The sequence below is a fragment of the Balaenoptera borealis genome, assembly GCF_965194805.1.
Source record: "Balaenoptera borealis genome assembly, chromosome: 12".
Lineage (NCBI taxonomy): Eukaryota > Metazoa > Chordata > Mammalia > Artiodactyla > Balaenopteridae > Balaenoptera > Balaenoptera borealis.
The window spans coordinates 70435547-70455610 of NC_138869.1; the positions used below are offsets into that span (position 1 = coordinate 70435547).

The 20064-nt window shown below is 57.2% G+C and overlaps 1 protein-coding gene and 1 pseudogene across 4 annotated transcripts; one reads left to right on the forward strand and one right to left on the reverse strand.

Annotated features, from left to right (window-relative positions):
• Positions 1 to 1671: 1671 nt before the first annotated feature.
• TEAD3 (TEA domain transcription factor 3) lies at positions 1672 to 14180 on the reverse strand. Of its 3 annotated transcripts, none has more exons than XM_082345119.1 (13): positions 14047 to 14180; positions 11930 to 11994; positions 7884 to 7946; positions 7612 to 7674; positions 6784 to 6795; positions 5789 to 5926; positions 5631 to 5680; positions 4983 to 5044; positions 4207 to 4310; positions 3884 to 4057; positions 3558 to 3698; positions 3329 to 3481; positions 1672 to 3130 (listed from the first exon to the last, which is right to left on the reverse strand). In XM_082345119.1, the coding sequence occupies exons 1-13, from the start codon at positions 14051 to 14053 to the stop codon at positions 3017 to 3019; spliced, it is 1146 nt and encodes a 381-aa protein (XP_082201245.1). In that variant the 5' UTR covers positions 14054 to 14180; the 3' UTR covers positions 1672 to 3016. The 3 variants fall into 3 exon arrangements, with proteins under 3 accessions (XP_082201245.1, XP_082201244.1, XP_082201246.1); XM_082345118.1 differs by having other exon boundaries at positions 4207 to 4340; XM_082345120.1 differs by lacking the exon at positions 7612 to 7674 and having other exon boundaries at positions 4207 to 4340.
• Positions 7953 to 12039, forward strand: LOC309607054 (ATP synthase subunit f, mitochondrial pseudogene; annotated as a pseudogene). The gene has a single exon. The product of its transcript is annotated as an ATP synthase subunit f, mitochondrial pseudogene (transcript).
• Positions 14181 to 20064: the final 5884 nt, after the last annotated feature.

Consider the following 20064-nt stretch of genomic DNA (forward strand, 5'->3'; position numbering starts at 1 on the left):
ATCTGGGAAGCCCCAGTTCTCCAGCATTTGTACTAAAAGGAAATAAGGAGCCCCCATGAAACCCCAGGACTGCTCAGGCTTTGACCGTGGAATTGGCAAAATGATGGCCCGCCTCCATCTTCCCTAGGGACATCAGAAACAAGAGGGGCAGGAAAGAGAACTAACTACCGGCCTCTTCTTTGGGCCCCTGCTTTCTTGGCCTTTTCTTACAGCTTTCCACAGAACCCTGGTCAGGGAGAGCCACTTCCAGGAGAGAGCCCTGAGCTTTGGGCTCACAGGACCCACCTTCTTATCCTGGTTCCTTCCCTATTTTGAGACCTCAAAACTATGTAGTTATCACCCGCCCCTGTGCCCCTGTATCTGTTACATTCGTATATGGGGGTGGGGGGTGGCAAGTGAGGAGGCCAGCCATATTTCACTTCTTGATATTTCTGCCTGAGACCTACATTATTCTAATAGAAATCACCTGGAGGCTGTTTACTCCAGGAGCATGAAGGCAACCCACGTGATGATGATTCAAGCACCCAACAGATACAATCACCTATTAGTAGAGACTGGATTTTGCATCCAGCCCTAGGCCTAGCACATGGTGGGTCTTTCATAAACCATTTCTATCTCCAAGACCCCCTCCCACCTGGTTGGGGCTCCAGGCACGCTCCCCATCCTGCAAGCAACAGTCTTGGGTCCCTCCAATGCAGTGGACCAAGACAAAAGGCCGCCTTATTATTTAATAGTATACCAAGTGCCTGAGCTTAAAGGCAGAAGACCAGGTTCAAATCCTGGTGTTACCACTGACAGCTGAGTGAGAAGAGCATTTAACCTCTTCTGTTTCCCCATCTGCAAAATTGGAGGTTGGACCAGAATGATCTAGAAGACAAGATTCTAGAGTAGGGTTGCCAGATTCAGCAAATGAAAATACAGGATGCCCAGTTAAATTTGAATTTCTGATAAACAACCCATGTCCACTGAGGACACTGTCCCCCACTCTCTACTCTGTGGTCCCGGCCGTGTGAGCACAGGACAGCTCAGAGGGGAGAGGTTTTCCCAGGCAGACAGGGGCAGGTTGGGGTCCAGCTTCCCCCGCCCCCTGCCCCGCCCCGCCCTGCCCCCGCTAGCAGCCATCCACTTTGGGAGCACTCACCTCCTTGAGGCTCTTTCCTCATGTGTGGAGTGAGGATGGGGCGGTGAGAACCAGTAGTAGCCACTGTGGACTGTGGGGATTTAACAGGGGGCCCATCTCAGTATTGAAGTCACCTGGGGCAAGTCACTTCACTTAAAGAGACAAGGCAACATAAGGCTCAGGCCAGTGCTGGCCACACTTCAGTGCTCAACTCACGGCAGGAGGGGTGGGAGAAAGGTTGGAGTTGGCAAAGCTTTCACAAGACCCTTGAATCCTATTTTTTCTTTTTTTTGGCCGTGCTGCTCGGCTTACGGGATCTTAGTTCCCCAACCAGGGATCCAACCCGGGCCCTCGGCAGTGAAAGCGCGGAGTCCTAACCACTGGACCACCAGGGAATTCCCAAATCCTGTCTATTTTGAGTGGGGGTAGCGCTTGGGGCCCCCCAGCAGAGACGGGGTGGGGTGGGGTGACACACCAGGACCTGACCCACGAGGAGTGCCCGCCCGAAGCTGTCCAAACCCAGAGGTCTGGCACACAACTGGTCACACGACTAACCCACAAACAAATAACTTTAATTTTTTTTTTTTAAGCAGGAGCTGGGCCTTGAGGGCCCCTGCGCCAGCCTTGCGCCACATTTATGATATAACCCATCACAGCTGGATTTAAAAAATACACAACAAATATATAATATACATTATAAAACCTAGGTTGGGTTTGGAGGTGGCCTGAGCGATATGCAAACTGTGAGGACCTTCAGGAAGCTCAGGGGCGGCCGGGCGCGGGGAGGAAGGGGCACAGTACTTCATACGAAACTCATAAATACCCACAGGCAGCGGGAGGACGGGGCTGGGGGCGGAGGAGCCTGGGTGTTGACAAGGGGCTGCCCGGGAAGGGTCAACCTTCAGTCCCAGGACTGGGTGTGGGGAGCTGCTCCAGGCCAGAGAGACTGACGTGGGGAAGACAGAAGGGACAGGTGCCCCCTGAGGGTTCACCACCAGACGCAAGTCTTAGGCAAGAGAAAATGCCAAACTCTTCCGCTACCCCTTGTCCCTGGGCCAGTGGCCTGCCCAGGGGCTGGGACTCCGTCCTTCCACCTGACCCTCCAGCCTGCTTCGGGCCCGGGCCTGCCCCGGGAAGCCTTCGCCCATCGGGAGGCTGCTGGATGGCTCGGGACCGGACCCGGGTCAGGCAGCTCTGAGGGCCGCACAGGAGCCCCCCGTGCTCTGGAAGGAGGTGGTCTGTTCGGGCCCCCAATCCAGCCAGCTGGCCTCTCAGTGCAGACCTGCCCCCACTCCAGGGAGGTAGCATCAACCTGGGCTCTAGGACAGGCAGCGCCGGGCGAGGACTCCAACTCCGCCCACCCCTCCCACAGGTCCCTCCACTGAGATACCGAGTCCCACGCTTGCCCTGCAGGGTCTGAGGATGGCACAAGGCACTTGGGGGCCTGCACGAGGCCTGGCACACAGCAGGCGCACAGAAAGTGTGGGCTCCTCTCTCTTCTTCTCAACTTGACCCCAACTTGACACTCCCCTTCTGGGGCCTCCGCACTCCGGTTCCCTTGGTCTCCATTCTGCCCTCACCCGCCCGTCACAGTCCCGAGGGGCCAGCGGCCACGCGTGCCTGAGCTCGAAGGTGTCCTCCCAGTCTTTCGAGGCTGGGCAGAGCTGGGTACAGTGGTCCGCGTCACCGCCGCTGAGCCCTCCTCTCTTCTCCCTCAGTTAAAGCGCAGAACAGTGGCAGGGAGTGTGTGTGCAGGGTAGATGGGGAGGCCTCCTGGGTCCTGGGCCTGAGGCCTGGCGGGTGGATGAGTCCTCAGTCCTGGACCCCTAGGGGTGCCAGGCAGGTGTGTGGAGAAGACGCTCGTCCTGGATTGTGGTGGTGGGGGCGGAGGGCACCCTAGTCTTTGACAAGTTTGTAGACGTGGTGCTGGGCCCCGTGCTCGCTGGTGGAGACTTCAAAGACGAAAGCAATGACGAGCAAGGTCTCCTGGGAGTCCCGGCTCGTGACCACCTGGGGGCCGGGTAGGAAGATGCGGGAGGTCAGGCGGCACAGGGCCATGGGGCGTGCGGGCTGAGCAGAGCCTTCTCCTTTCTGGGGCTCGGTCTCCTCCTCTGAGGAATGGGTCTGGCCACCCCTGCTTCGAGGCCCCTGTGCCTGGGGTGCTCCCATGACCCCCATGCCGCCCTCTCCCCCCCGCCACCTCCACACCTGCAGGATGGTGAAGTTCTCCAGGACGCTGTTCATCATATACTTTTCGGGCAGGTGCTTGAGCTTGTGGATGAAGTTGATCATGTACTCGCACATGGGTGAGCGGTGGATGCGGTACACGAAGCGCCCATTCTCCAGCCTGGCGTACTCGGTCTGCGGAAGCTGGGGTCAGGCGTCGCTCGGCTGGCCCGCCCCCCGCCCCCGCCCCGCCCCCCGGGCCCCCACTCACCTCCACCTTCTCCACCACCTGCTTGCCAAAGGAGCACACCTTGGTGGAGACGCTGATAGTCATGCTGTCGGCCGAGCTGTACTGGGAGCTGACCCCATAGAAAGCGCCCGGGCCCTCCTGGATGGTGCTGTTGAGGTCGGCCTGGAGGAGGGGGCGGGGCGGCCTAAGGTGCTGCGCGAGGCCCAGGGAGGCGTCCCGCCCTGGGGCTGGGGGCATAGCCCGCACAGTGCCCACAGGCCCGGGGAGAGGGGGTCGGTAGGGTAGGCCTGGGTGCACCGCACGTGTGGGGGGACCCTTGGGAGCATAGAGGGACCAGGGCAGCTCACCCAGAACTTGACGAGGAAGAAGGCGTTAGGGGGCCCCTTCTCATAGAGCTCCTTCAGGCCACCCTTCTTCTCGGGAAACTTGTCGTAGATCTGACGCACATCCACCGCCTCCAGGGGCGGGTCTGAGAAGGCGGGGTTCGTCTGGCCGATGTGCACAAACAGGTGTTTGCTGTACTGTGGGGAGGGCCCAGTACAGGGTCAGGAGAGCTCGAGAGTGTGCAGGCCCAGGGGGAGCGGGGGGCTGCAAGGGAACAGACCTGGCCTATGGCCTCCCAACCCCGTGACCCTGGACCGCACAGCCCCTGCCCCACCCCCTACGTTACCGTGTCAGGGTCGCGCTGCACCTCCATGAAGGCGGAATATTCAAGGAGCCGCAGCCGGGAGGAGGCGATGGTGCGGTCCTGCCACACGGGCACAGAGGCAGCAGCTGAGGGGAGCGGGGCCAGGGGCTCATAACCTGGGAGGAGGAGACGGACCCTCGTCTGCACGGGCGGGTGTGCGGCTACACACAGAGCCGCCCCCCACCCCCGCACAGAGCCTGTGTGCGAGCTGGAGAATGGTGCCCCTTTTGGACGGGAACACGGCCTGGATTTTGACTCCCCTGCCAGGTGTCCTTGTGCAGTGCACAGCCTGCAGCACCGTGTACGGTGGCCCTAATAGTGTACATCAGTGGATTTTCCCTCATGTCACTATTAATGTGTGTCCAAACAGAAAATATAGACAAGTGAAAAACGTAAAAATAAAAATTACCCAGAATCTTAACGCCTAGCGAAAGTAAAACTCTGAAGATTTTGGTGTATTTCCCTTGAAGGAATTATATATACATACACATATCAATTTAACACCTTTAGTGGTGTGTACTTGTAGCAGAGTTCTGGAAGCAACATTGTGAAAGGTAAGGGGGCTATTCCTGGCCTGTCCCAATCCCCTACAGATGCCAGCCACTCCTCCCTCCCAGCCCGCGCGCGCACACACGCACTCACACACACACGCGCACACGCACATGTGCACACACACGAGTCTGGCCCCAGCTCTTCTGAGCGGAGGTGCAGCTGCTGAGGGAGGGAGAGGTGGTGGCTACCTTGTGCAGGGAACTTACTGCTGAGCGTCGGTGGCAGGGGTGGCTGGACAGGGTAGGCTGGCTGTGCAAAGGGCTTGATGCTGCAGACAGGAGCATGGGCTGGTTAGAGGGTCACCCCCTTCCCCACCTTCCGCCTGGCCCAGTCACGTGGGTCTCATCTGGGACCCCACATAGGAAGCCACCAAGCCTTCCTGTGGAGGCCCAGAAATGCATGCTGACCAGCTAACTCACAAGCTTTTTGTTTTCTTCACGTTTTAACTTTATGAAGTCTGGCTGCATCTCACAACTGATGTGCACATTTAATGCAGCATTTCAAACCCACCCTGCAGAGCTGTTCATTAAACTGAGGGCGTGCCTTAGGAAGAAAGTCATCTAAGGGTTGAAGGAGCTAAGAATACTTGACTACCTGACTTGTTGAATGAAAGACTGACTCAGAGATTAACTGAGTGAAAAATAATTGTAAGATGGATGACAAGTGGTTGATGAATGAACAAACACATGAATGAACAGACAGATGCATTAGCTCTCTTAACTGGCACTCTCCAACCCTCTATTTTTGAACGAAGACTTTGCTCAGCTGCTGCTGGAACCCAGATGGGAGGGGAAGTCCAGCGTGGCTGCCAGGGGAAAGAAGAGGGTGTGGGAAGGAAGTGCCACCATACTCACTCCTGAGAGGGTCCAGGCTGCTGTCCCAGGAGAGGGGGGCTGCTCCAGAACTGCAGAGATGGGAAGAAGCCCAGGGCCTCTCAGTATCCAGGACCCCCACCCCGGCCCACCCTAAAGGCACTCCCTCACCCCAGTCCCACTTCCCAGGGCCCCTGTACCCGAGAGGAAGTGGAGAAGACGGCCTGGGGCAGAGGGGAGGGTGGGCTGAACTTGTTCTGTAGGACGCTGGCTGAGACAATCTGGGCAGAGGACATGGACGCCATGCTCTGGAGGGCTTTGTCCTTGGAGACCTGGTCCTGAGGAGGGGAGGAGCCTTGTGAGCCCCAGGCCAGGCCAGAGACAAGACAGGGGCTTGCCTCAGGGGCCTCCCCCCAGGCCGTCTCCTGTGTACATCACCCCTCTGATCACAATCCACAATAAGAAATTGTTTTACTCCATAACCCAGTATAAGCCAAAACAGTTCTCCTTATTTTGCTTATTTTGTGTGTCATGCACTCTCATATTTTCTATTGCATCAGTGGTTCTCAAAGTATGGTCCACGGACCAGCAGCACCAGCATCACCTGGAAGCTTGTTAGAAATCAAATTCTCAGGCCCTAGCCCAGACCTACTGAATCTGAAACTCTGAGGGTGAGGCCGAGACATCTGGCTTCGTAAGCCCTCCAGGTGATTCTCATGCATGTGAAAGTTTGAGAACCACTATAATCCATTTCTTAAAAGATTTATTATTTATTTATTTTTGGCCGCGTCAGGTCTTTAGTTGCGGCACACAGGCTTCTCTCTAGTTGTGGCGCGCGGGTTTTCTCTTCTTTAGTTGTGGTGCAGGGGCTCCAGAGCGCGCGGGCTCTGTAATTTGTGGCACGTGGGCTCTCTAGTTGAGGCGTGCGAGCTCAGTAGTTGTGGCGCGTGGGCTTATTTGCCCCGTGGCATGTGGGATCTTAGTTCCCTGACCATGGATCGAACCCATGTCCCCTGCATTGTAAGGCAGATTCTTTACCACTGGACCATGAGGGAAGTCCCTATAATGCATTTTTTTAAAAATTCTGTTTGCAAGCCTATTACATTGATTTCACAATCCATAATTTGAAAATCCTATATTAGGTGCTCTCCCTTCCATTGCCCCCCACCCCCTGGGGAGGGGCAGTGCTACTTACCAGGTTCATGGCCTGTGGAAGAGAAGGAGAATGGATTAGAAGAGACACAGAGGAGGGCCAGATGGGGTGGGGGGACATGTCATTTCACCATCCTCCTCTCAATGCCCACCTGGCTCTCAGTTCCTGAGGAGTGCAGGGAAGCTCAGAGGTAGCTGTGGACCCTCCCCCAGCCCCACTGCCACCTAGAGGGAGTGCGTGCCCTGGAAAGGGTAGGATGAGGGCGGAGGGGCTGGAGATCTAGATGGTGGACCAAGCTGGGGCCCCTTGGGTCTGTCCACGTGTACTGTGCTATAGGTGTGGGGACTGGGGCGGGAGGCCCAGTCTGCTGGGCAGTTGTGGGCAGGGAGAAGAAGATGCAGCCTACAGGGGCCTTGACCTGGGCCGGGGCCATGAACCCAAGGCTCTGAGATCCTCAGCCACAGAGCAGCCAGGATTGAGCGTCCAAGACAAGGAATGGCCATGCCCGCCAGTCCCCACCAGTGTCTCCTCCCTGCCCACCTGGAGTCCCCATGCAATTAGCAAGCAGCAGTTAGGAGGAAGGAGAAAAGGAAAATGGAGAAGAAGAGAGGTGGGCCTTAGTGGCCCCCAGGTGGTCTTCCTCTCCCTCGCTGTAGGGCTGACTGTCCCCTTGGGTTCCTGCTTACTCTCCAGGGGCTCTGGCCCTGTGTAGCCTGAAGTGGCAAATGAGCTTCTTCTGCTGCTTGTCTTTCTGAGACCCCCCTGCTGCCCCCCATAGCTCCTCAGGGAGCTCCTCCCTGTCCCAGGCTGGGGTCAGAGAGCAGCATCAGGCCTGGGCAGGGCCAGGCCAAGTGGCAGGGGACCCCATACCTTCAGCTTGGACTGAATCTCCCGAGATTTCCGCCTGGCTAGAACCTGCAAGTGGCTAGAGACCTGTAGAGAGAGAGAGAGAGAGAGAGAGAAAGAGAAAAAGAACAGAAAGAACAGGAGAGGCAAGAACAGAGTTTCAGCCAGAAAAGAGGCACAGTGGGGCCAGAGAGCCAGCCAAGGCAGAGGCCTGAGCTGTGCAGAGAAAGTGGTAGAGGCGCCGTGAGTGAGAGGCCGAGGAAGGGCTGGAGGCCCCAGTCAGGCGCCCAACGTACCTTGATGCCAACCTGGTACTCCCGCACCTTCTTCCGAGCTAGAACCTGTATATGGCTGGACACCTAGGGGCCGCCCCGCGCCCAGCCAGAGAGGAAAACACAGACAGTGAGGAGGCATAGCACAGGGTAGCCACGGGCAAGGAGCATCCCAGCCCTCATCTCTGGGACCAAATGTAAGAGGGGCAACCGTGGGGCCCCTGTGGGCAGACACACCTTGGCCCTGCCAGTTCTGCTCTCTTTTGGCCCTGTCTTGATCAAGAGCCTACCGTGGCTTTCAGGACCACCATGTACAGTTGTACAGATTGTTCACTGCATAAGAGCACCTGGCCCAGTGAGGGCTAAAATCCAGCCCAAGCTCTGCTGGCCAAGCTATGTGCCCTGGTGCACGGCTGCATCTAAAGTGGAGGAAGAGAGACCCAGGAATCCAAGATGGCATCAGTCATACCACTGAAGGAAGAGAAGCTCCTGGATGTCAAAATAGGGGAGCTGCCAAGCTGGATACTGATGCAGGATCTCACCCCTAAAGGCATTGCTGGAGCATTTCAAAGAGGTTACTACCAGTATTACAATAAGTATGTCAGTGTAAAGAAAGGGAGCTTCGCTGGGCTTTCTATGGTGCTGGCAGCTTACATGCTTTTCAACTACTGCTGTTCTTACAAGGGGTTCAAACACAAGCGGCCACGCAAGTACCATTGAAGAGGTCCCGGTGTGAAGGGCACACTCTGCATTCAGTGTGAAGGGCACACTCTGCATTCCTGACCTTTGCCCAGCAGCCCTGAATCCTTTCATATCCTAATTGAGAATTAACATCCAATAAAAGATGACTGGTAAAAAACAGAGGAAGAGCATCTTTGTATTCTTCCAAAAAGGGGTGACTTTTTCTCACTGGTATCCTCAGAGGAGACACTTTTTTTTCTAATTGGCATCACAGAGGCTAGCCACGGCCATAATGCTCCTGCTGGCCACCAGATTATACATCAAGCCCAAAATCCTTTACAAAAGGTCTCCCCTGTACCACTGCCTAAGTCCTCCCGAGAAACCCACCAGCTTGCTGGCCTATGAAACCTGGCCTGGTCTGACTCCTGCTTTGTTCATGCAGCTTCCTCCCCCAGTACACATTCCTTCTCCTCGGACTAATACATGGCAGTGTACACTATCTCTATGTACACAGTATGTGCTTTTAACTGCATTTCTTCTCCAGCTCCTCCTCCCTGAAGCCTCCCTCTCCTGGCAAACCCGAGCTAGTCACGGTCTGGATGTGTGCGCCCTGGGCTTGCACAACAGACCTTGGCTTTGTCAAGGATCTGGCCCACAGCCTCAGAGAACCTAAGTGTCACTGTTTTCCCCATGAAACAAGCACGAGGGAACAGGTGGATCCTCTAAGCTGCTTCACACTTTCATTATCAGCAATTGCTGTTGGCTTTCTTTGCAAGTTGTTTTTATCTCCATAAAGAAACAGTTTCTTTTCTTTTTAATCATGGACTAAAAGTTACTATGTACACGATGCTAGGCAGCCCCCTGCTACTTGGTTAGAACCTAGGCGGGTGCTTCTTATGCCATCTCATGGTGCCTAGGATTCAGACCTATGTCTGGCAAGATTCCCGATCACTTCACGTCATGACAATAACTGACGTTTACCGAGCACAGCTACTATTGTTTCTAGCACTTTACATGTACCAACTCCTCTGACCTTTACAGCAATGCTAAGAAGTCGGTACTAATATTATTCCCAGTTTACAGATGATGAAACCAAAGCACAGAGAGGTTAAGCAACTTATCCAAGGTCACACAGATGAACCCAGGTGGCCTGACTCCACAGCCCACTTGGCCACCACCAATATACCCTTAGCCCAGAAGACTGTCTCCAAATGGTCAACTCTGTGACAGCTGAAAGTCACATGGGACTTAATCTTAATGTAATATTTAGCTGTGTTTTCAATAGGGAGGCATTGTACTTGCTACTAACTGCTGTACGTAGCTGTAAAAAAAAAATGAAAACTGCATTTTTTTTCAACAGAGAGTAAAATGAAAACAACCAAAAAACCTTGCATGTCAGCGGGTTGCTCTTTGCGACACATAAAGACATGCCTTGTTCTCACAACCATAGGAAGGAACCCCCTTTAAGGAGATATTAGACATCAGAGTTCTACTACAGAATAAAGTTAGAGGAGTGCCACCCTTGCAAAATGACAAAGGCCAGAGGTTTTTAAAATCCTGAGCTTGCCGACAGCTCGTTTGTAAAATGTTAACGTACAGCCAAGCCTTCTCGGGATACCTGGCCAGGAGCAGGTATGATGCTAGACCCAGAATTAAGAGGCTCTGCTACCCTCCCTGGGCCTCGCTTAAAGATCCCTGGGCCCCTTCCAGCTCTGACAAACAGATTCCTACGAACATGTCTTTTGGGTGAAGCAGGACACGCTGGGACAGTGCCCTCCTCCTGTGCCTGGGATGGCTTTCTGTTTATAACTACAGTAATAATAATAGCAACAGCAGCGGCACATTCTTATACAAATACACTCTGTTCTACATATCGGCTATTGAATGGTTGAGGAACAGAGGCTGGAGATGAGGCATCCCCTCCCCGCAGGTATAGGAGCAAGGTATTTGAACCCGGGGGCTGATCAGGCAGTATTCCTCCTGTGGCCCCAGGCTCCAGGGAACTGGGCCCTTGTCTGTCCAGTTCCTCGCCGGATCCCTAGTGCCGAGAACATAGTAGTAGCTCAATGATTTGCTAAGTGAATAAATGCTGTACAACATGAGCTGGCCCAGGGAGAGTGGTTAATAAAGGCCTGAACAATGAGGGAGCGTTTCTACTTCCGCACTGGGTGGGTGGACCCAGAACCTTCCTTTGAGACAGTGAGGATCTCGGGGGTGGGTGCAAGGCCCAAACCCCATCCAGAGAGGGAGGTTTGGGGGGCTGAGGGCCAGAGCTGGCCTCGGTTCTCCAGGTCCCTGCCTAGAGCCTGCCTCTCTCCCGCCACCCAGTCGTCTCCCAAATCACCAGTTTCTTCCATCCCTACCACCACTACTCTCACCATTGCCGCTGCCCAGGCCACCGCTGCTGACCTAGGTCCCTGCCTTGGCCTGGTCCTCTCTATCCACTGCCTCGGGTGTTCCAGAGACAAGATGCCTTGACAGCTGCCACGCGCCACTCCCTGATCTATTCCCTTCCATGGCCCCCAGCTGCCCCCAGGGAAACCTGTCCCTCCGGCCTCCAGCTCAATCTCTCACAGCCCTCAGCTTCTCCCACCCCTCCCTCCACACACCACACTGCTAACGGAAGGCTCTTTCCTGCCCAGTGGGTTGAATCCTGGATCCACCACCTACCCGCGGAGTGACCTTAGGAAGTTACTTAACTTCCCTGTGCCTCGGTTTTCTCACCTGTAAAATGGAGATAATTACTGTACCTACTTCATAAGGTTGCTATGAGGACTAAATAAATTAATACAAAGTCAGCTCTGAATGGACTTACAATTACTATTTGTATAGTCAACTTCCTCAGCCTGGAAGAATCCTCTTCCTTTTTCCTGCCTGGCTAAATCCTCTTCCTTCTTAAAAATACATCTTGAGTGTCATCTCCTCCAGGAAGCCTTCCTAGCCCTCCCTCCTCCCTTCCCCTCCCTGGTCTGGGTTCAATGCTTGTCTGACAGTACATGCTCTGATCTCAGCCATGCTGCCCTGCTCTGCCCTCACCTGTCCAACTGTCTGTCTCCCTGACTGGTCAGTGAGCCACTCAGGGCAGTGACATGCAGCTGCCACAGTTGCCCACTGGGGCGTATCTGTGGTCGCTGGATGAAAGGTCTGGGAGGGGGGTCAGAAAGGACAGTGGGGACTTCCCTGGCGGTGCAGTGGTTAAGACTCCTCACTCCCAATGCAGGTGGCATGGGTTCGATCCCCGGTCAGGGAACTAGGGAAGTGCGCTGGGCGAGGGGGTGGCTCTGAGGAGGTGGGCAGGGCAATGGGATAGCTCGGCCTGGAAGGGGCTGACAGAGGCAGGGGAGAGAGTGTGTGTGGGCAGAGGGGCCGCAGCGTAAATCATCTTTTACCTGTTTTCTTGTCCGAGTCTTTCCTGTCCTCAATTTAATATACCGTGCGATCAACTCATTTCGGCCTAGATTGGGGTGACAGGAAAAAATGGGGAGTGGTCAAAGGGGACCCCTGGTGGCTGGAGACCCCCCCACCAGCTGGAAATACACCAGGCCCCTCCCGCACACGCTGCTCTTGTTTTCTCTCCCCACTCTCTTCGCTCCACCCCACCTAAGGGGCACAAGCGGGGTGGGTGAAGGATGGTGGGGAAGACCCAGAGCTCCCCCCACTGCCTCCAGGATCTGGGGGGCTGCTGTTGGGGGAGGGGCAGCAGAGCAGGAGGTGGAACAATGTCAGGCGGCCTGACAGGTTTCCCTGCGAGACAGACAGGGGCAGGTGTGGCCGAAGGGCTGCAGGACAGCTGGGCCCCTCATCCCAGCCCCCGGCAGTGCTTCCTTCCTCTCCGTGCTGTCACCAGCTCCAAACCTCCGAGGGTAAGGGCTCGCGCACGCGCGCGCGTGCGTGTGTGTGACAGAGAGAGAGAGAGAGAGAGAGAGAGAGAGAGAGAGAGAGAGAGGGAGATGTCTGGGCACGCGTCCCTCTGTGCATCTGTAAGAACTCTGGCCTGGGTTCCTGTCCTAGCTGTCCTTGCCACCGGGAGACCCTGGACAAGTCCCTGCCCTTCTCTGGTGAAACGGGCAGGAAGGACCAGATGGTCTCCAACACATCTCCTACACTGACAGCCTGGGTCAAGATGTGTCACTGAGCATGTCACTGTGTCCTTGAACCTGTCACCCCCCATGTCACTGGTTACTAGTGTCTGTCCCTCCCAGTGCAGCCCGTCAGACTTGGGGTGTGGGCTCTGCTCAGCACCAGGGACCCTCTGGGGGCCCAGAGGCTGGCCGGCATCCAGGGGCCATGGCCCTGTAAAGAGGGGTGCTTGGGACGCACGGTGAAGCATGTGTCAGCATCCTCAGCGTGTATACTTCTTACCCCCAAATTCAGGCCCCCTGCCCCCCAACCCCATAGCCTCCCCAGAAGGACCGCATTCTCCAAATTCCTCTTCCATGACAGAACTGGCCCCACTGCTCCTCCCTTCCTGCCTGCCCCTCTCCACCCCACTCCCTCCGCCCTGTCTAAAAATACCCTGTGGGGCTGCCCCAGCCATCTGGGAGGGAGCAGTGGGGGCAGGCGGCCCCCGCCCTATGGAAGGCGCCCTGGAACATCTGCCTGCCCCGTGAGTGGGGCTCTGGGGCTGGGGGTGGGCGTGGCACGGCGGTGGGGCAGGGGACACGGGGCAGCCCAGCTGTCTCCCTCCTGCACCCGCCACGGTGCTGGACACTGGGAGGGGGCAGGCTGAGGGCCTGCCTCACCCCGCCATAGGCTGTCGGGGTGGGTTGGAGGGAGCTGGCAAGGAGTCAGGCCCCAAAGGGTTGAGTTATCCCCAAAATGCAGCCCTGGGAGAGCCCTCTCAGGGATGGACCAGGGTGGATGCTCCCTTCTGGAGGTGGGAGGTGGGCAAGGTGGCAAAGAGAGGGGCCAGGAGAGCAGCAGACTTGGGAGGGGGTGTGAGGAGTGAGGGAGTCCCCTTGTCTCTCCAGTGCCCTTCCCCACGCAAGCCCTGTCACAGTGTGGGCCTCCCACCACTCTGCAGGCCCCTCTCCACGACCCCCGTTCTCTGGAGGGAACTCGCCAGTGGGAAACACTGCTCTCTGCTGGGATCCCACCCCAGGTCTCACCCCTCAGGCTCCCCCACGTCCTCCCAGGAGAGGGACCCTCTCCTGGGCCCAGCCTGGAACACACCGGATTGACCCAGTTTCCCGGGCCCACTGAGTCACCCCGAAACCTCCAGGCTGGCCGGGGCGAGGAGAGGAGGGGCAGTCGGGGGTGGGGTCGGGGGCGGGGGTGGTGTCGCGTGTGGGCTGCGCTCTGGTGGAGGGGGCAAGCCTGGCCTGTTTATGAGGAGGATCCAGACACACAGGCTTGCACGCCCAGACCCGCCCGCCCTCAGGGCTGGCGGCCTCCAGGACTTCGCCAAACCGGTTGGGTGAGGGGGCAGAGAGCAGGGGGAGGGGTGAGGAGGGCTGGACCGCCTCCCCAAGTCCAGTCCAGGGTCCCTGTGCCTCCCCACACGCACCGTACATCTTGCCCTCATCCGACAGGATGATCTTGCGACGGCCGCAGGGTGGGTAGATGGCCAGGGCCTCCTGGAAGCTCTGCTCGATGTCCGGGCTCCACACACCCTCCGCATCGTTGTCCAGCCCCTTGTCCAGGCCCTCGGGCCCATCCTCCCGGGCCTCCCCGGGGCTGCTGCTGGCATTCCAGCTGTTGGACGCTATTGTGCTGGTTGCTCTGGGCTCTGGGCTCTGGGCCTGAGCCCACTGGGCAGCCTGAGCCTGGGGGGCAGACGCAGAGGGGTTAGGGCAGGGTCCTCCCAGACCACAGAGGGGTTAGGGCAGGGTCCTCCCAGACCACAGCAATCTCCACCCCCGGGGCAGGTACTCCAGGGTGGGGTGGAGGCGACCAGAGGTTATATTTAGTCAGTGCTGTGTGACCTTGGATGAGTTACTTCACCTCTCTGAGCCTCAGTCCTGTAAAACGAAGGAAAGGTCTCCTTTGAGGTTGTGAGGGTTAAAATGAAATGAGATCAGACAAAGTGCCAACCACGATGCCTGGTGCTGATCAATAGCAACAATAACAATGCCTTATACCTACACAGTACTTTTGTGGGGAAAAAGTACTTTCATATTCATTCAATCCTCAAAACTAAGGCAGGGAGGGCAAGGAGTGATGCCCATTATTCAGATGAGGAAAACAGGCTCACAAGGCCATGCAGCTGCCAAAGGCACCATGATGGGCGGAGAGGAGGACCACGAGGGGCAGGGCCCAGTGCTTCTGCGGCTCTCAGAGGGGCTCCTTGGCTCTCGCTCTGCCATCTCTTCCTCCTTGTCATCAGGATCCCCAACCAGGGACCCCCCCCCACCCCTCATTCTCCCCCCAGCATCAGTGCAATCCTGCCAAGGACCCGCTGTGGCCTGAGGAGGGTCCCAGACCCAGGAAGGGTACAGTTTTGCCTTCCTCAAAAGATAACTCATGAGAACCCTGCCAAGGAACCTAAACTCAGGGCAGGAACTGCCCCAGGAATCATGAGACGGGAGCGACACTGGCTGGTAAGGGAGCAGCTGAGAAGGTGCCTGGCCGACAGCCTTGCTCAACCCCACCCACTCCTCCATCCCACTTCCTGTTCCTGCACCTCCCGGCCCCACAGCAGCCCATAAACCACCCACACACTGGCCCCTGCCCTGGCCCACATCGTGGATGGGCCAGGGCTCTGTAAACTCTGAGTTCCCTGCACAGGCCAGGCTGGGTTATTAAAGTAGATCACACCCAGACAGTCCCCCAACACACACAGCCCTAAGGCTCACCCCCCGGCCCCCTTCAGCCTCAGAACCACATGTCCAATGTGTATCAGGGTCCTGGGAGCCCCAGAGCCCCAGATGGCTAGACCCCAGGACTTTGCTCAGGGCTGTAGGGAAAGGGGGGAGCAGGGTGGAGAGTGGGAGACCCCATCAGAAGCTGGGGAAGAGACTTCTTTCCCCTCAAGCAAGAATCCAGGTCTTGCCAAATGGGTGGGGATTTTCCCTGTGGGGGCCACCTCTTCGCTTTGGAAGGCTTGAAGGTAGTTGCTAGTGGCATGGGATGGGGAGGGCCTGGGGGCCTGAATGTCAGATGGATATAGAGTTTACATTTAACTTTACTACGAATGACAGCACCTGCATATGGCAGGCACTAGTCTGGGACTTTACACACATTGACTCATTTAATCCTCACAATCACCTATGAGGTAGATACTATTATTACTTATACTTTACAGATGAGGAAACCAAAGAACAGAGAGGTTAAGCAATTTGCCCAAGGACACACAGCTAGTAAGTGCTAAAGCTGGGTTCTGAACACAGGCAATCTAGCTTCAGTCTCTTAACCAAGGTAAGAAGCCCCACCATCTGCAGAGGGAAAGGAGGCTCAGCTGTCAGGGCAACCACCTGAGAATGCCCAGTGGGGTCCAGACCACACGGTCCCCCTCAGCACAGGTGGCTGGAGCAACTTCAAGGACCCCCAGACCACTGTAACCCTTCCTTGTGAGGCCTCCAAGACCACCACACCAGCGGGCAGCCAGGGAGAGAGGAAGCCATGCTCCTGACGGGTCAGAGGGGCCACACCCCTCTACTCACCCCGGCAAGCTGTATCCTCATCCCCATCCCCTCCTCAACCCCTTGAGGGCAAGTTCTTGTAATAAGAGTCGGGGGGAGGGGTGGGATGCCGGGGGACACAGCGGCGCCTATACTGAGCTAGCTGGGAGGCAAGCCACCGCCCCACCCCCATGCCCCAAGTCTGACAGTGCCACAGGCGGGCGTTAGAGGGGAGGCAGAAGAGGGACTACAATGAGCTAAGACCCCTCCCAACAGAGTCCTCAACCCATTTCCCCCCAGATCTTTTCCTGAGGCCTCCCTCAGAGCAGCAGGGGCCCGGCGCATGGGGGGCCCTGGCAGCCCCATACTTTTCAAAGCAACTTTCTTGCCTCCCCCAAGTCTGTGCCCGCCTCCCCTCATCCAGGGAGTGGCCCCCCCTTCTCGGGGTGATGTCAGCCCCGCCCCGCCCCCCGCAGGAGCACTGTGGCCAAATATGGCGAACACAGCAGTGCTTGGGAGCTGGGACAGACTGGGGGGGCGGGGCGGCGGCCCCTGGCTGGGACTGCTGGCAGCTGGTGAGGGGGAGGGGAGCCCAGGGGGCGGCCACAAGGACAAGTCAAGGAGAGAAGCAGGACCACCGTCCCTTCCGCTGGCTCACAGGCACATGCAAGACTCACTTTCCAGGACCGCCCCTGCGGGGAGAGGCACCCACACAGGGGCCCGCAGGTGACCCCCACCCTGCACAGCCATGCACGGGAGCACGTGTGTGCAGTACGCTGCGTGGGTGCGCGAGCGGACACCCCAATAAGAATATTTGTACCCCCAGACCGAGGCACACCCGTGGGCAATGGCAGGCGGGCAGCTGAGCCCCGCTGGGGGCTGAACTGGGGTCTCTGTCCTACCACATCACTCAGCAGCAGGTCAGTGCAAGGAGTCTGCACTGGCTGCTCTGGCCTTCCCAGAGTTACTGCTGTGGGATGAGGACAGAGATGAGAGTGGGCCACCCTCCTCTCCTTAGACCCCAAACCACTGGGACTCAGGCGGGGGGCAGGGAGGAGGCTATGGGTTCCTCAGCCAGCTGCAGGGCTGGACTGAGGCCAATGCGGGACTCAGGCGTGGTGGAGGGGGCTGCCTGGGGTCAGAGGGCAGGCCCCAGGGGAAGGCAGCCCCAGCCCAGCGTCGGGTCTTATCTGCCCTTTACAGAGAGGGGTTGACAGGGGTGGCAGCCCCCCATCTGCTCGTTGACGCTGGCCCAGGTGTCTAGAACCTCTGCGTTGCTGGGCTGCACCACCAGTAGGGATGGGAGAAGGGGGAGAAAGACCCAAGTGAGGGGCAAAGAGGGTGGAGCTTGGGATAGACAGGAGGGGAAGGGGGACACGGTGTGGGCGAGTCTGGGGGTGGGTGAAGAGAGCAGGAGACAGACAGACAAGAAAACAGACAAAAGAGACAGGACAGTCACAGAGTGAGAGACAAAAACAGAGACCCAGAGAGGGGATCTTGGAGTGAGACCCAGAGGGAGAGACAGAGACAGAGATCCAGAGAGAGACAGACATACAGAACAGGTAGAGTGCTGGAGAGAGTGAGATCCACAGACATTGGGGGGAGTGGGGAGAGAGTGAGGGAGAGAGTGACTATGACCAACAGAGACAGAAAGACAGAGACCAAGACGGAGGAGATGGAGACACACAAATGAAGGGGGTAAATCACTAAACTCAGATACAGTCAGGCAGTGAGGGAGGGGAAAACCAGATGGTGGTGAGAGAGAAAAAGAAAGAGAGAGAGAGAGAGAGGGAGCCACGGACAGAAAGACCCAGAGGCTGGGGCAGACCTAGGGGGAAGGAGTGACCAGGGGAGCCACTGCTGGGGGCTGAGGGCTGGGGTCAACCACAACAGGGCCGCATCCAGGACGTCCCCACTCCCGGCCCATCTGCTCTCCAGCCCTCCTCTCGGAGGACCTCCCATCTCCCTGGTATTGCACAGCCCAAGGACCTCCTGTGTTCTCACTCTAACTTTACCCTCAATCTGACCAGCACACACCCGCTTCCCCTCTCCCAGGGCCTTCTGAGGTCAGAAGGTGCCTCTGGGTGGTGGCCGGGTAGGAGATAGGAGGCTGGGTGAGCAGGCTTCAGGGCCCTGAGGGAGATAAGGGGCACCTTGCTGCCCACTCCCCACCCTGGGGCCAGACCTGCTGGAATAACTGGCTGGACAGCTCCAGGGGTGGAGGCCAGCACAGGGGCTGCTGCAGAGGCCCTAGGCCCTCACCCCCAGGGCCCCGCAGCCTCCAGACCACCCAGCCCTCTACGGCCTTTCAAGCAGGGGGAGGGACGGGCTTGAAACCTGGGCTCCCCCAGAGCTTCTGCCTGGTGGGGGATACAGAAAAGGCAAGTCCAGGCAGGTGTCTGCACCCCGCACTCCTCCCCCGGCACCAGCCCCGCGGAGAGGTCGGACTGAGCCCGGTGACTGTGCTGGGTCTAGCGGGCAGCAGCTGTCCACTCTTGCAGGACTTCAGCCCTCAAAGTGCTCTCACTTTGAGTGAGAACATCACTCAAAGTGTGGGAAGATTAGTGAAATCAGCAGTTTCATCCTGAATGCCCTGCCCCCAAACCTGGGCTGGGCTGACCAGCCAGGGGGGCGAGGATGGGGCAGGCGTAGATGAGGGCTAAGGGAGCCTCCCCGCCCCCTCTGCTTTTCCCTCCTTCCTCCCCACCCACCCCCACAGCGGGCCAGCTGTTCTCCAGCTGCCAGAGGCTCCCACCCTAGAACTGGCCGTGCTCTGGTTGGGATGGGAGAGCAGGGCAGGCGGGATGGGGATGGTGTCTGCCTCCCACACCTGCAGGCCAAGGACCCCTGAGGGACCCTGCCAAGTGACCACACCCTGCCAGGCTGGAGATGGAGTACCCTCCTCCCTGGAGCAGGGTTGAGATTTTTACAGGAGGAAGCAATTTGCAGAGCCCACTAGGAGGGAGGTGAAGGGGGGCTCCCCACCCCTCCCCAGCTTATTAATGTGCTTCCAATTTGGGAATCCAGTCTCTGCACCCACCCACCCCCTCTCCTAGGGCGCGGGCTCCTCGGGGAGCAGATGGGGCAGGGTAGCCCCCCAGGCTTCCCTCTCCAAGGCTCATCCTCACTGTCACCCCTGCTTCCAGCAGTGTAGGAGGGAGGGAGGGAGGGAGGGAAGAGACTCAGAGCCCTCAAACCTCCTGCAGGGAGAAGGGGCCCACTTCCCACACCTCCCTTCACCCCCACTCTGAGACTGTCCTGTCTCCTCATCTCATCCCACTCCAGGAAGGCCAGGGATCCAAGCTGGAGGGGGCGGGGATGCAGCCAAGGGGTGAAACTGGGTTTCACAGTTCTCAGTGAACATGTCAGAGGGCCCCTTGGACTCTGGATCACCCACTGAGCTGCCACTGGTCCCTCAGTCAGTTGCCCCCTCAGGAAGGTCACAATGTCAATGTCGTCTATAAACACACAGGCTTTCCGTGGGCGCCTCCTCTCTATCAAACGCACACACTCCTTTTCACAGCCACTGTCCTGCACATTCACTGTTACCTGCATCTCCCTTATTTCTTTTTCTTAACTTTTTTTATTGTGATAAAATATACGTAATCAAAAATGTACCATTTTAATCGTTTTTAAGTGCACACTTCAGCGGCATTAAGTACATTCTTTCTTTGTTTTTTTTTTTTCCTTGTATTTTTTTTGGCCATGCTGACGGCACGTGGGATCTTAGTTCCCCGACCAGGGATCGAACCCGTGCCCCCTGCACTGGAAGTGCGGAGTCTTAACTGCTGGACCACCAGGGAAGTCCCATTCTTTCTTTGTTTTCAACAGTTTTCTTTCTGTGGTCCTCCACGTAGACACCACATGCATTGGGGTCACAGTCCCCCAAATTCATCATACATGGCAAACCACACCATATATGCCACAGTCCTGAAGGATGTCACCTCCACTGCCCCACAGTCGCA

Coding starts and splice junctions, on each gene's coding strand:
- TEAD3 (XM_082345118.1), bottom strand. Junction 4,341..4,982: donor CCTGCCACCGACGCTCAGCA/GTAAGTTCCCTG, acceptor TCCTCCTCCCAG/GTTATGAGCCCCTGGCCCCG. Junction 3,131..3,328: donor AGAACTTCACCATCCTGCAG/GTGTGGAGGTGG, acceptor CCCGGCCCCCAG/GTGGTCACGAGCCGGGACTC.